This window comes from Artemia franciscana, chromosome 8, assembly GCF_032884065.1.
Source record: "Artemia franciscana chromosome 8, ASM3288406v1, whole genome shotgun sequence".
Classification (NCBI taxonomy): Eukaryota; Metazoa; Arthropoda; class Branchiopoda; order Anostraca; family Artemiidae; genus Artemia; species Artemia franciscana.
The window spans coordinates 5,473,741-5,488,537 of NC_088870.1; the positions used below are offsets into that span (position 1 = coordinate 5,473,741).

The 14,797-nt window shown below is 32.3% G+C and overlaps 1 protein-coding gene across 1 annotated transcript in view; it reads right to left on the reverse strand.

Moving 5' to 3' along the window:
- LOC136029899 (isocitrate dehydrogenase [NAD] subunit beta, mitochondrial-like) overlaps positions 1–12,161 on the reverse strand; it is a 152,476-nt gene extending 140,315 nt beyond the window's left edge. Inside the window, exons 1-3 of the mRNA XM_065708391.1 lie at positions 12,031–12,161; positions 9,030–9,098; positions 4,729–4,830 (exon numbers count right to left, since the gene is read on the reverse strand). Coding sequence (XP_065564463.1) covers positions 4,729–4,830; positions 9,030–9,098; positions 12,031–12,054 — 195 coding nt within the window. The 5' untranslated portion in view covers positions 12,055–12,161. The remainder of the gene's footprint in view (positions 1–4,728; positions 4,831–9,029; positions 9,099–12,030) is intronic.
- Positions 12,162–14,797: the final 2,636 nt, after the last annotated feature.

Genomic DNA, 14,797 nt, shown 5'->3' on the forward strand with positions numbered 1-14,797 from the left:
CCTGTCAAGATCGTTCATAAAACAGCTATATTTTATTGTCTGACGTCAACAGTTCCAGTGTCTGTTTTAAGAGTAAAAAGTGATCGGACCACATCCCTTTGTCTACCAAATACATCCGATGAAAATTTTGAGATAGCCATTTTATTTAAAACAATCCAAAGTTTAAATAACTGTTCCTCAGCCCCTCAGTTCACAGCCCTCAGTCCCTGGTGCAAGGGCTGTAAGTTATGCAAGTTGCCTATCAAAAACCCCTGTTAACATATCACAAAAGAGGGTATATTTAATCCTTGATATCCAAAAGAGCATGGAGTATTAAGGTCAAACTTTAGAGAAATGTCAAGAAGAATGCCAAACACAATAATAAAAAAAAATTACTTTATTGGTTATGAAAAGAAAATACCAGCAATGACTGAAGGCCGGCTGATGGTAACGTCCAGGAAATTTTCAGGGGCATCTTCAACTAAACCAACAGATATTATGGGCATCCAGTTTTAAAAAGGCGTATCTGCAATATGTCTAGAACAGCTGAGGGTATTAAGTTTAAACTTTCAGGGTGTGTTGAGAGAATGTTGAAAAAAGGCCCGAGTACAACTAGTCCGCCTCCCAAGCCCCTTTTAACTGCAATCTCCTCAAAGATATATGATCTAAGTTCGCAATCTAAATTCACAAAGTTCAAAGATTTTCAATACAGATGCTTATTACTCAACGTTCAGAAAAAGTCTGATTCATCTGAAAAAGGAAAAATAAAGCTGTTTTAATGGTCTGTGATATCTGATTTTCTTCTTTTTTTTGCCCAAAAAGTGGTATGTTCAACCGAACAAAAGGGAAAACGTGCATGCTACTACAAATACTACTGCTACCACTACTACTCCTACTATGACCACTACTAAAATTAAGGGTATTAAGGTGAAAAATTCGGGAAATACTGATGTGGAAGTTGAACTAAATCAAAACACTGTGTGTTTGCAGTTGCAAAAGAGTGCACTAACAATACCTTGTGAACCACTTTGAGTATTATGTTGGAACTTTCAGGTATGTTGATGGGGATCTTGTACGCGAAGGTCCCAAAATTAATTTAGTCTACATCTTTAAAACTTGTTTCTGACTCAGTTCCAACATTTCCCTCAAAATCAGATAACATAACCCATTGTACGTAATTTCAGACTCATTTTCAAAACTTTCGCTTTCAGTAACCCGCTAATTTTTCTCCATAGCCGTAAGGTCTCGATGCTAATTTTTCTCCATAGCCGTAAGGTCTCGATTTAAACTCAGCGAGTTCAGTATCTTGTCATCTGTTGAAACACGAAGTTCGTGAATTGTGGTTGCAAACAAAGATGGATAGATTCCTGATCAGGAATAACAAGAAGCCGAATGATGGTACCCAAAACTCTGAACCTGCACCTAAGAAGAAGAAATATGACGAATCATCGGTCAAAGTGCGTCGATATTTGTCAGAATACCTAGGGCTCGGATTTAGTGCGACAAAGTCTGATCCAGTGAATGCACAGTGCGTTCTTTGTGGTCAAGTCTTGGCCAACAGTTCCATGAAACCTGCGCATATGAACCGGCGTCTCAGTACTGTGCACCCTTCTCATGTCGGTAAGCCCATAGAGTTTTTCAAGCGTAAACAAGAAGCATTCGCTAGTAATCGTTTGGAAATTGCAAAAGTGGCATCAGTTTCTTCAAAGGCTCTCCGGGCTTCGTATGCTGTTTCATATTTAGTTGCGAAACAAAAAAAACCGCACACCATCGCCGAATGTCTGATATTACCAGCACTAGTGAAAGTCAGTGAAATAATGTTTGACACGAAAACTGCTACTGCCCTTCAGTCTATACCTGTGTCGAACAATACCATTTCAAGAAGGATAGAAGACATTGCAAGCGATATTGTCATGCAGGTTATTGAGCAAATAAAGTTGACGAAGATGTTTGCGTTACAGCTTGACGAAAGCACGGATGTGTCAGGTGAAGCCCAGATGATCGTCTTTGTTCGATATCCAGATTGTTCTGACATAAGAGAAAATATTCTGTTTTGTCAAAACCTACAGTCAAGAACAACAGGAGAAGAACTATTCAAGGTGATTGACAAATTCTTCGCAGAAGGGGGCATCTTGTGGGACTGGTGTCTATCAGTTTGCAGTGATGGAGCTGCCGCCCTAACAGGGAAGAATAATGGGCTCATGGCCTGGATAAGGAAGAAAAATCCAAAGGTGAAGTGGTTGCACTGCATCATTCACAGGCAAGCTCTTGCATCGAAAAGGATGAACGCACATCTGCAGGAGACCCTCAACGAGGCTGTAAAAGTGATCAACTTCATCAAAGCCCGACCACTGAACTCAAGAATGTTCAAGTTGCTGTGCCAAGAGATGGGTTCAGAACATCAACATTTACTTCTGCACACAGAAATTCGCTGGTTGTCTCGTGGGAAGGTTTTAAACAGACTTTTCGAGCTTCGACAAGAAGTTCATATGTTTCTTCTGGAGCAAAAATCTGCATTCAGTTCACTTTTTGAAAACCAGGACTGGGTCTGCAGGCTGGCCTATCTTGCGGATATTTTCGACAAACTGAATGACTTGAATCTGTCAATGCAAGGTTTCCGGACGGACGAACTCTCCCTGAATTCGAAGATGTGTGCTTTCATCAAGAAATTGGAGTTCTGGCTTAAAAAGGTTCAAAGAAACAGCGTTAGTGTCTTCCCGACCCTTGACAAGTTTGCGGACGATAGTGAAATTGATAACCGCAACACAATCTGTGATTGTATTCGGGAGCATCTGACAAAGTTGCGAGATGAACTTGTGTCATATTTCCCATAGATTATGAACCAAGATAGAACGCAGGATTGGATCCAAAATCCATTTGTTGAAGACGTGACCTCAAGCTCCGGTCTTAGTGACAAGCTTACAGAGAATCTGATCGAACTTGCCAGTGATCGCGCCTTAGAACTGAAATTCCAAAATGTAACTGTTTCCCAGTTTTGGCTGGAGGTGAAAGGAGAATACAAGGAACTAAGTGAAATCGCCATCTGCTTTGTTACCATTCGGATCCACTTACCTTTGTGAAGTGTCATTTTCGGCAATGTCATTGATCAAAACCAAACACAGAAACAGACTGAGTGTACAAAATGACCTTATAATTGCCGTTAGTGACATCGAGCCAAGATTTGATAATATTTTAGCAAAAAAGCAGCCTCAAGTTTCTCATTGATTTTGTACGTACATTTAAGCACCGTCATATTGGACAATAAATCTCGTGTTTTTGAAAATCTGATTTTAGTTAAGAAAAAAGTAAAACAACGATTCTCAAGAAAGGGGTACGCAAACTTTTTGGGCCTTGACTAGGGGTACGCGGACCGAAAAAGGTTGGGAACCACTGATCTACAGTTCCACGAGGGTTCAGTTACACGGGGGTTCATTTGCGCGGGGGTTCACTTGCACGGGGGTTCGGTTACAGGGTTCAATTGCTTGGCATTCAGTTAAACAGGGGTTCAATTGCAATGAAACCGAATATAAATAATATTACTAAGCTATAATTTTTATTCATTAAATTTTATTAATTAAAAAATTATTGCTATTTACTTACGAAATCTATAATGGAGATTATGGAAAAAAACTTAAAAAACTAAACATCTACCATTTGTTTATTGTTTGTCACAGGGAATGTACAAATGCACAATGATCCTAAAATTTACTATGAAAGTCAGGATATTCTATCAATCTTTGAGGAGCTCTTCTTTTTTTCCAAAGAAACAAAAGAAAGTGTTTTTTTATGGAGAAAAAGATTTTTTTTTTTCAGATATAATACAAAACTAAGGGTCAGTTAATACATCTTTGCGATAATTCACAGAAAAAGGGAATTTCTTAACATAGATTACAAAACCTACTTGCACACCCTCTTTATTTACTAAACTTCGAAAAAAACTACTATGTGGACCCCTTAAGCTAATTGATTGCAGAAATTCAATTTTGATGTGACGTTCCAGACTTAATCGAAATTAATTAAATATGATATTATAATAATATAATACAAAAATTAATAAAAAATAACGATAAGTAATATAAGAATATCTATATGACAATAATAATAAATAATTTAAGAGTATAAAATAACGTAATAGCATAAAATAATCAGTATAAGCCTAGAGACCTAACTGGAGAGAAGGAAACACATTAAGAAAACAATTCTTATTTTATAATATGCAGACGGCCGTATCTCGCCGTTTCTGTTAAATGTCAGGTTTCTGGCCATTTTTTTAAATGAATTGCCATCTACAATTATTTCCCATAGCACGTGTCGAAAGAAAAGCAAAGAAAAATTAAAATTACATTAGCAAATAGGTAGATGACGCTTTATTTTGTATTGACGCCACCGAGATGTGCATAGTGAGTCTATAAGCAAATCTTGTAGATGGTGTTGGTTGCCGCATGAATTTCAAAACTGAACAAAGGCTAATTGAAAAAATTCAGAAATTTGGTAGGAAAAGTAGAAAACGAAGTGAAAATCAAGGTTAACTGCATGCAAAACCTATTAACTATAATTAATCTCCATATTATGAAGTAGAAATTGTTTCCTTAACATGTTTCCTTCTCTTCAATTAGTTCTCTAGGTAATTCAAAATAAGCATAACAACAAAAAATACAACACTCATATAATGTAACATTAAACAGAAATGGATTAAAAAAAGCAAAAATGTTTGCTGCCATTTAATTGTCAAATATCAAAGAAACTTACTTTAAAAACTTCTAAGACTGATTCCATAAGCTCAGGACCAACGCCATCTCCTGGAATGACTGTGCAAACTGGACGAGTTTCAGGTTTGAAAACCGGCTCTTGCTAGAATAATAAAAACTACCTTACAAAGTGTGAACAATAAATCACTAATATTTTCTAAATATTTACAATAGCGCCATTGTTTGTGCAAAATAACTTCCAAAATATATATTAAAACACAAAGTGTTGATTTAAAATTTCGGGCGATTTGCTTCTTTTGTTTTGTTGATTTATATTTAAATAAACCCATCTTTCTCTCTCTCTCTCTCATAAAGATTTACCACTAGCTCCTGAACATTTTTAATATGAATTAAATACAACTTTAAATAATAAAATAAATTATGTTGTGCATTATAAGAATTTAGAATTTTATTAAAAGCAACTTTATATAAATTAAATTAAATACAACTTTAAATAATAAAATAAATTATGTTGTGCATTGTAAGAATTTAGAATTTTATTAAAAGTAATTTTATATAAATTAAGTTAAATACAACTTTAAATGATAAAATAAATTATGTTGTGCATTATAAGAATTTAGAATTTTATTTAAAACAATTTTATATAAATTAAAATAAATACAAATTTTAAATAATAAAATAAATTATGTTGTGCATTATAAGAACCTAGAATTTTATTTAAAGCATAGCGTACTATGGAAAAATTAAACACAACAGCAAAATTTACCGAGTCACCCTATTTAAAAGAATATATCAATCATAATATTAAATTACAACAAAAGGGAATGAATGATTTTGAGAAAGATATCTCTAAATTAATGAATAATGCTTGTTTTGTGAAAACTGTGGAAAATTTTAGAAAAAGAGCTACTATGGAAATAATCACTGGTGATGAACAAAGACAAAAAAAAATTAAAAAACATAACTTTAGATCAGAAATAATCTTTAGCAGGAATTTCTCGGTAGCCACAATGACCAAGTAAAAACTAAATCCAGATAAACCTGTTTACATCGAATTCGCTGTATTAGAGCTATCTAAGTTAATGATGTTTGAATTTCATTATGAATACACAAAATGAAAAATATAATGAGAACATTGATTTATGCTACATGGACAAGGACAGTTTTAGAACTGAGGACTTTTATGAAGTATTAAAGCTGACCTCCAAGAAAAATTCGATACTTTTGATTATAAAAAAGATAACCCTTATAACTTTCCTGCAATCAATAAAAAAGGGAAAATAAAAAAAATAAAAGGGAAAAGGGAAATAAAAGGCATGATGAAGGATGATTTATCTGGAACAATAATTTCAGATTTTGTAGGTTTTGGATGAATTATCTGAAACAATAATTTCAGAGTTTGTAGGTTTAAGATCAAAGTAAACTCTGATGAGAGTTTTACTGCTGATGATGAACACTGTATATGTGTTCGAAATATCCAGTTAAATAATTTTATACCTGTTCATTGTCAATTAAAAGGTTTCATCCCTATTTTGAACTGTTTTACTTTCGTCATGGAAAGGCAGTGTGGTCTTCGAAGTTATCTAGGTTTAAGATCAAAAGCATATGCTTATTTAAAAGAGGGTGACGATGAAACCAAAGTAAAGAAAAAACTGAAAGGTATCGAAACGAATATCGTTAAAGATAAAATAACATTAGAGAATTATAAAAACGTATTATATGGAAAATTGGAAAGCTTATCAGAAGCTCAGTATAATTTAAGAGCAAACAAACATAGAATATTCTTAGAAAAACAAAATAAAAAAGCTCTAGAACCTAATGACACTAAAAGTAAAGTATTGAAAAATGAAGTAAACACGGTCCCCTGGGGATTTAATCCTATCGTCAAGTTAGTTAGATAGTTAAGTTAGTCAGTTAGATAGGTTAGTTAAGTAGTTAAGTTAGTTAAGTAGTTAGGTTAGTTTGGTAGTTAAGTTAATAGGGACGTTAAGTTAGTTAAGTAGTTAGATAGTTAAGTTAGTAAGGAAGTTAAGTTAGTTAGTTAATTAAGTTAGTAAGGAAGTTAAGTTAGTTAGATAGTTAAGTTATGTAGGTAGTTAAGTTAGTAGTTAGGTTAGCTAGGTAGTTAAGCTAATAAGGAAGTTAAGTTAGTTAGACTGTTAAGGAACTTAGTTAGGTAGTCAGGTTAGTTAAGCAAGTGAGTGAGTTAGTCAGGTAGTTAGGCTAGCTAGGTAGTTAAGCACTTTATTAAATTATAAAAAATAAAAAATTTTAAACTAAAAATTTTAAGTTAAAAATATTATATTTGTTTCACTGTCGGTTTCATCCCTATTTTGAACTGTTATATTTTAGACACGTGAAGGAATTTGATGAGAGGGAGAGGGTACAGAAGCAGGGAAAAACACTAAAAATAAACAAATTATAGAGTAAATAAAACCAATTACAAGAACTAACCATATGCATATGTGACTTTTCTGTATCCTACTCACAGTTCAGTCTGTTCAGAATAATAGCCCCTGCCAGACATGTGTGAAAGAATTTGTCAACAGTGGGAGCTTAGAACTTCCAGAAAAATACCAAAGATAAAACAAATTACATGGAAAACAAAACTAGTTATAAAAAACAACCACATATATTTCATCATATCATCAGAGGCTAGGGCCTGAAGCTGCACAGGTGCCCACATTGTGTTCTACACATAGGTCAGTCTGTTCATTCTGATACCTCACATCAGAGGTGTGCAAATAAATTTGTCAAAAGAGAGGTTAGAACTTAAAACAAAAACTCGAAAAATAGACAAATTATATGGAAAATGGAAAAAATTATAAACAAAATTGTATGCGATTTCCAATTTTGGAGGGCGGTTGTGAAGTCACACACATACCAACCCTGTGTCCTACCCACAATTCAGTCTGTCATGTCAATGATCAAGGTAAGGATACGGCATTAAACTTTACAGTCCCTACCGGCAGTGCTGATCTCTGTTTCTTGGCCCTTCAGCCAGGAAGTGCAATGGGGGGGGGGAACCATCCTGTGCTTTCACACACCCTTCCTGTTTACCTTCCCCAGATTTCTCAAGGTACCCATTTAGAGCTGGGTCGACTCTGGCTAAGCTTACAGAGTCACGCCACTGACCCCCGTCCCAAACTGAACAATTGGGTACACTGAGATTCGAACCCGCGTCCTCTCAGACAAAGGATCAGACAATGATCAAGAATAGGAGTTAAAGTGAATTCTTCGCAAATCAACCAAATTTTTTGACACAGCATTCATATGAAGTGTTAAGGGCATTGAAAGTCTACAAGAGCAAAGATGTTATCACCTTACCCCCCTCGCTTTATAATAAATACAACCAGGTGGTAATTGCAAAATTTGTATTTACAGACCACCTTTCACAGAATAGCATATTGGAAAATGTTCATTTAAAGCAAATTTAAGAAAAGAAAACCTTGATTTCCAAAGTAACCAGATGCTTTTTCCCTGGGCAGTTGATTCCAGTTTATAGCAAGGAAGTGGTAGGGGTTGAACCTCTTCAGTTTTAATAGAAAGTATGGGCCTCTTGCCACATTGACAAATATGATTTTATATTTGGAAAGTTATGTATAATTCTTGCCTAGGCTGAAAAGGATGGTTTTTGCTTAACTGCAAGTCAGAGTCTACAGTGGGTGAGCTGAATAACCTTGAGCAAAGATACAGTCTCTGCTAATTATGCAATTGCTGTGGTATCAAAGTATGAAGCAGCCCTATTCTTCTTCTGCTTTTTCTTCTATGATTCAAATTGTTACTACAAAACAAAAACTATATAAATTACAATAAAAATCTTTATCTCTTTTTTCTCACTTTTATTTTCTATTAGATATCGTTTCTTTTTATAAAGCTCAATAATCACTTTCACAAATAATTTTCTAATTATTACTTTCCAAAATAAATTTGAATCAACTTCCAATTAATAATAATAATACATATTTACTATGAAAAATCTGCCATGAGAACAATGTTAGGCTACAGCCTGCAAGGAAGAGGTTAGGATCTATGGAAGACCTTGACGTAATATTGTAACCCTCAAAACAAAAAATTATACAAATTTATCAGTTATCTACCACTACTCTCTACTCATTGCAGCATCCAGAAGCCAACGCAGCTACACATGCTACTTCCTCAACCCCATTTTTGCAGTTTCACTTTTTGCTCAACCTGTTAAAGTCCTCATTTTTTTTTAATCATGTCTAAAATAAAAACAAAGCTCACACATAAGGAATAAGAGAAAAATATACAGAACTTCAGAAAATATAGGGGGAAAACTGCAGACAGATCAGAAAAGAAAGCAGAAAATATACTCACAATAGCTTTCAAGCAGCTGGATGTCTGCAAGCTTCTTTTTTGAAGTGTATTTAATAGATTGTTGGCGATCTGAAATAAAAATTAAAGCTTGAAACAAATCAACTCTAACTCTAAGCCAGCAAAAAAACAAAATTACAAAAGGAAAAAAAGTGATTTTCGTAAGTACATCACCCAAGCTATCTTCAATGCTAAATAACTTGTGAAAAAAAAATAGAGGAGCAACTTCCCCAACCCCAAAAATTAAGAGTCCACCTGAAACTTAAAGCCAAAAAATAAATAAACTGAAAGCTCAAAAATAAAGCAAATATCACCCACTTTCTTACAATAAACTTTTTTCTTGGAAATTTTTAAAGGACACCTTAATTATGAAGTCCAGTCCTTCATTTGACATGCCACATACATTATTAAAACTAAAGACAACTTGGCAGAATTCCTTGCAGGAAATACTTTTTCTTACTCAATTTTGTTTGACTAGTAAAAAATTTTAACTGTTTTTTTTAGTGTACTTTGCAATCTTATATATGTATATATATATATATATATATATATATATATATATATATATATATATATATATATATATATATATATATATATATATATATATTTATATATATATATATATATATATATATATATATATATATATATATGTATATATATATATATATATATATATATATATATATATATATATATATATATATATATATATATATATATATATATATATATATATTATATATATATAATATATAATGCATATTATATTATATATAAAATACATATTATATATATATATATATATATATATATATATATATATATATATATATATATATATATATATATATATATATAATTTGTACTTGGTATTAAATTTAAAACTTGTGATTTATAGAATAGAAATCAAACAATAAAAGTTATATTTTTAGAATCAGCTCTCTGTTAATATGCATATGTGAATAAATCTGAAACAACAAAAGTATATATACATCAAAGTAGGATAATTAGTATTTTCAAAAAGAGGTCCTTCTAGATAAGTCAATATACTAATAATTTCAAATTTGCTGGGTAGAAGACCTCTTTTTGGGAAATATCACTTTTCTTTGATATTATGGAAAAATAGAGATGGATTTTTGGACCACCCCTATTTTACTACAGCATGATGCAATGGGAGAGTAGTAACAAGAACCTTGCCTTCTTGGTAAAATTTTCACCTATAATTTGTCTGCATAAATTAAAATGTGGTCTATATTTTGACAAGCAATTAAAGAGAAAAAATGTATTTAATATTTGTAATTTATAGAATAAATATCAAGCAATAAGAGTTACAATTTTTAGAATCCAAAGAAAATCAGCTTTCTGTTAATATGTGAATAAAACTGAAACACTTAAAGGATATACATGTCAAATAGGATGATTGGTATCTTCAAAAAGAGGTCCTTATAAGTTAGTCAACAAACTAATAAGGTAAAATTCTAGTTAATTGACTTCTTTCTGTCTCAGAAAGGGTTTAGGTTAGGAAAATTAAACTTTCAGGGATGAATCTACAGACTAAAGTGTTTCCTGGGAAGGTATATTGAAGCAAATACCTCCACTCCTTCTCCCTCTAGAGGGCCCTGACCTTTGATGGCCTTTAAAAATAAGTGCGTTTTAAAGTGAAACCTTGCAAAATAGATCTTCTGCTTGAATGAAGTACAACAAAATAGTTTTCAGCTTCACAACTTTGCTCAATCCAAATTTATAAGGTTTTAAAGATATGCAAATACATTTCCTAAATTAAAAAAAAAAAACATTCATATGGCTCAAAATTCTGCTCAAATAACAGGAATTACATTTTCAGAACTAAAGGCAGCAAAAAAGCAACTAGTAACTGAAAATTAAGGTAAAATGTTGTTTTGTCAAAATTTCAATAGGTCAGAAGTCAATTAACTAGAATTTTACCAACTAGGCTAATAATTTCATTTGTTTGATCTTAAATAATTTTAATAAGAACCATGTTGAAGCATAGCTTAGATTTTTAGCTATTCAATGATATAGCCTATAATTCTTGTCAATTCATCTTTGGTAACAACATGTGATGGTTTACCTGTCATTTACCTTACCTTAAATCACAGCTTGGAGCAATATAAGGATTAAATCTATAATATAAGATATAATATAAAGATATAAGGACTATGTAGCTACATAGCTCATGTAGGCAAATTTCAGGGCCCTCTAGAGGGAGAAGGAGTGGAGGTGGGTACTTTATAGTACCTTCACAGGACATGCTTTAGCCTGTACCCATTCCTGAAAGTTTCATTTTCCTAACCTAAACCCTTTCCAAGATAGCAAGAAGTCAATTAACTAGAATTTTACCAACTAGGCTAATAATTTCATTTGTTTGATCTTAAATAATTTTAATAAGAACCATGTTGAAGCATAGCTTAGATTTTTAGCTATTCATCAATATAGCCTAGCCTCTAATTCTTGTCAATTTATCTTTGGTAACAAAATGTGATGGTTTTACCTAATTTTGCTCAATTAGATACTGGTTTTTTACCTTATAGGCTATCAAATAATTTTAGTAGGCTAATAGCCATATTGATGCATAGCTTAGATTTTTAGCTAGGCCAATTCATTTCTTCTCAAATCCTATTTGATAAAAAGATGTGATGGTTCAAGCTTTGCATAATCTTGCTCAATTGTACATTGGTTTTTTACCCTAATTCAAGCATCCAGAAACTGGTGAGTTTCCTTGAGTATATCTTTGCTTTTATGGTACTATATGACTCATCTCCACTTGATTTGAGAAAATTGGCTCCAACTTTGCCCCCCCCCCTCAGGATTTTGACAAAATTACACCATTACCCATAGTTTAGCTGAAAAGTTCCAAGCAAAATTTTAATGAAAGAAACCTTAGTTGTCTACGTCTAAACTACTTATTCTGCAAGGAATATCTTATAAAATAACAGTTCAAACCTGACAACTCAACTAGAACCTATTAAACTTTACTTACACTAATCACAGATCTAGCCTTCATTTTGATAGAAACGTTTTTCAAGTTTGAAAATTTTGCTGAAATGGGCTCAAACTTGCCACTGCAACTAAACTAACAAAAATCAACTAACAAACGAAAAATCAGAAGAAATTTCCGCTCCAAGACACCTTTCAATGAATAACACAGTTAGTGGTAACAAAATTAAGTAAGAAGCAGCTCGGCCCAATGGTAACTGAAACTCTAAAAGTAAAAGAAATTTTGACAACAATGCATTAAAAGAACTTAATTTTTATGCTCATTTCAGATATATAAAACATATTAAGTTTAATGCTACCCATCAGAGTTGTGAGGATATACCCCCCAAAATCACTTCATCAAATTCAAAATATCAAGAGTACAACAGAATTTTCAAGCTCCTTTCTACAGAAGAGGAACTTTCCATTTGTTACTTTATCTTTTTTTCAGGGACGATCGTATCAAATCAATGGTCCTAGAAAATCGGAAGAGGCCTCATTTAAGCAGAAATAAAAATTTCTAGCGTCCTTTTTAAGTGATCAAAGAGATCGAAGGACAAATAGACCCTATCCCAAGTCTGCTTCTTTCCAAATACATCCGGTCAAAATTGTGAAATAGCAGTTTTTTCAGCATAGTTGAATTGAAAATTCAAATTTGAGCAAAATTTCAGCAAAATTGTGAAATAGCAGTTTTTTCAGCATAGTTGAATTGAAAATTCAAATTTGAGCAAAATTTCATCAAAATTGTGAAATAGCAGTTTTTTCAGCATAGTTGAATTGAAAAGTACAATAACTGTTTTGTTGGGGATGACATGAACGAGCTCGACCCCTTGACAAAAGGCTATAAATTATGCAATTTGACCGCTGTTTACATAGAGTATATAATATTGGGAATCACACTGATATTTTTAAAGGAGATTGTGCAAGAGGAGAATTTCCAAAGAGAGGAAAGTTTCTTGTGGAATTTTCTAGAAAAAATTTTACATGGGAGTAAATTGTATGTAATAATTTACAAAAAAAAATTACATGGGAGTAAATTGGGAGTAATAATTGTGAGAATTAAAACTGATTAGTTAAAAACACTTATTAAAACATTTTTTTTTTAAATATATAGCCCTAGCATCCTTACTTCAGCGAAGTTCAACCAGGACTGGCGAAAAGAATGAAACGAAGAAATATAAACTCATTCAAACTAAAGAGAACAAAATGATTAGATGCAATTTCTTAAAGCTAATCTTGCTTGTTTAGCAGCCTGTCTCAAAGGCCTTTTCGTAGTTGGTTCAGTACTATTATAAATTGGTTTAGTAAAATATTTTGTTAGATCATTTTTAATTAAATTTGAATATAAAGAATTTAGTGAGTATTCCCCCAAGTCCCTGTTCAAAGAAATATTTTTTATTTATTTTGAGATTTTTTAATTTTGTTGTAATCTTTGGGATATACGGAAGATAGACAATATTTGAGGGCTTATCAGTAGCCTCACATTGTGAAGTATCTTCTTCGATTTTAAAAGAATGTTTTTTTATTCTACGGCTAATTATTTTATTTACAAAAGGAATGGGGTATCCATTATCAAAAAGAACAAGAATAAGAATAGCCTCACAATGTGAGGCTACTGATAAGCCCTCAAATATTGTCTATCTTCCGTATATCCCAAAAATTACAGCAAAATTTAAAAATATTTGCACAAGAAATAATCTGTACGTAGTTTTTACTAATAATTTTAAAATCATCAATTTCTTAAATTCGGGTAAAGATAAGACCCCAGTTACTCGCCAAAGAGGGGTCTATCAAATACCCTGTGATTGCGGAAAATACTATGTCGGCAAGACCCATCAGAATCTAGAAAAAAGGTTACAACAGCATAAAAATGACATAGACAAGGCCTTAATTTCAAATAATTCCAACAACTCCTTTGATTCTGCTCTAGGTTGGCATATATTTAATAATCCGTCCCACATGATACTTTTTGAAAACTCTTCACTCATTAGTAATGATTTGGGAATAAAACAGGTGGTTCGAGAATCAATTGAAATTAATCTCAAAATAAATAAAAAATATTTCTTTGATCAGGGACTTGGGGGAATACTCACTAAATTCTTTATACTCAAATTTAATTAAAAATGATCTAACAAAATATTTTACTAAACCAATTTATAATAGTACTGAACCAACTACGAAAAGGCCTTTGAGACAGGCTGCTAAACAAGCAAGATTAGCTTTAAGAAATTGCACCTAATCATTTTGTTCTCTTTAGTTTGAATGAGTTTATATTTCTTCGTTTCATTCTTTTCGCCAGTCCTGGTTGAACTTCGCTGAAGTAAGGATGCTAGGGCTATATATTTTTTTAAAAAATGTTTTAATAAGTGTTTTTAACTAATCAGTTTTAATTCTCACAATTTGATGTAAGTTCTTTTATATATATATATAGTTTCTCTCTTATTCTTGTATTGTACTGAAGACGACCCTTGGACATAGGGCCGAAATATCTACATAAATAATTTCCATTGTCTTGAAAAATTTTTCCCTATTGTCTCTACGTTGTATTTGTTAATAATTGTATTATATGCGGAATATTTTTATTAATTTTACTTTCTCTACCACTGCTAGATTTTAGACGTGAAAACAATGCTAAATTTTAAACTGGACAATATGCTTGTCCAGTTTTGCACCCTGGCATCTCCCGGGAAGAGTCGATAAAAAATTGAAACCATCTTTAAAAAAAGCTGTTCAAGCAATTTTTTAAGGAAGTGAATTTCCGTATTTTTTTT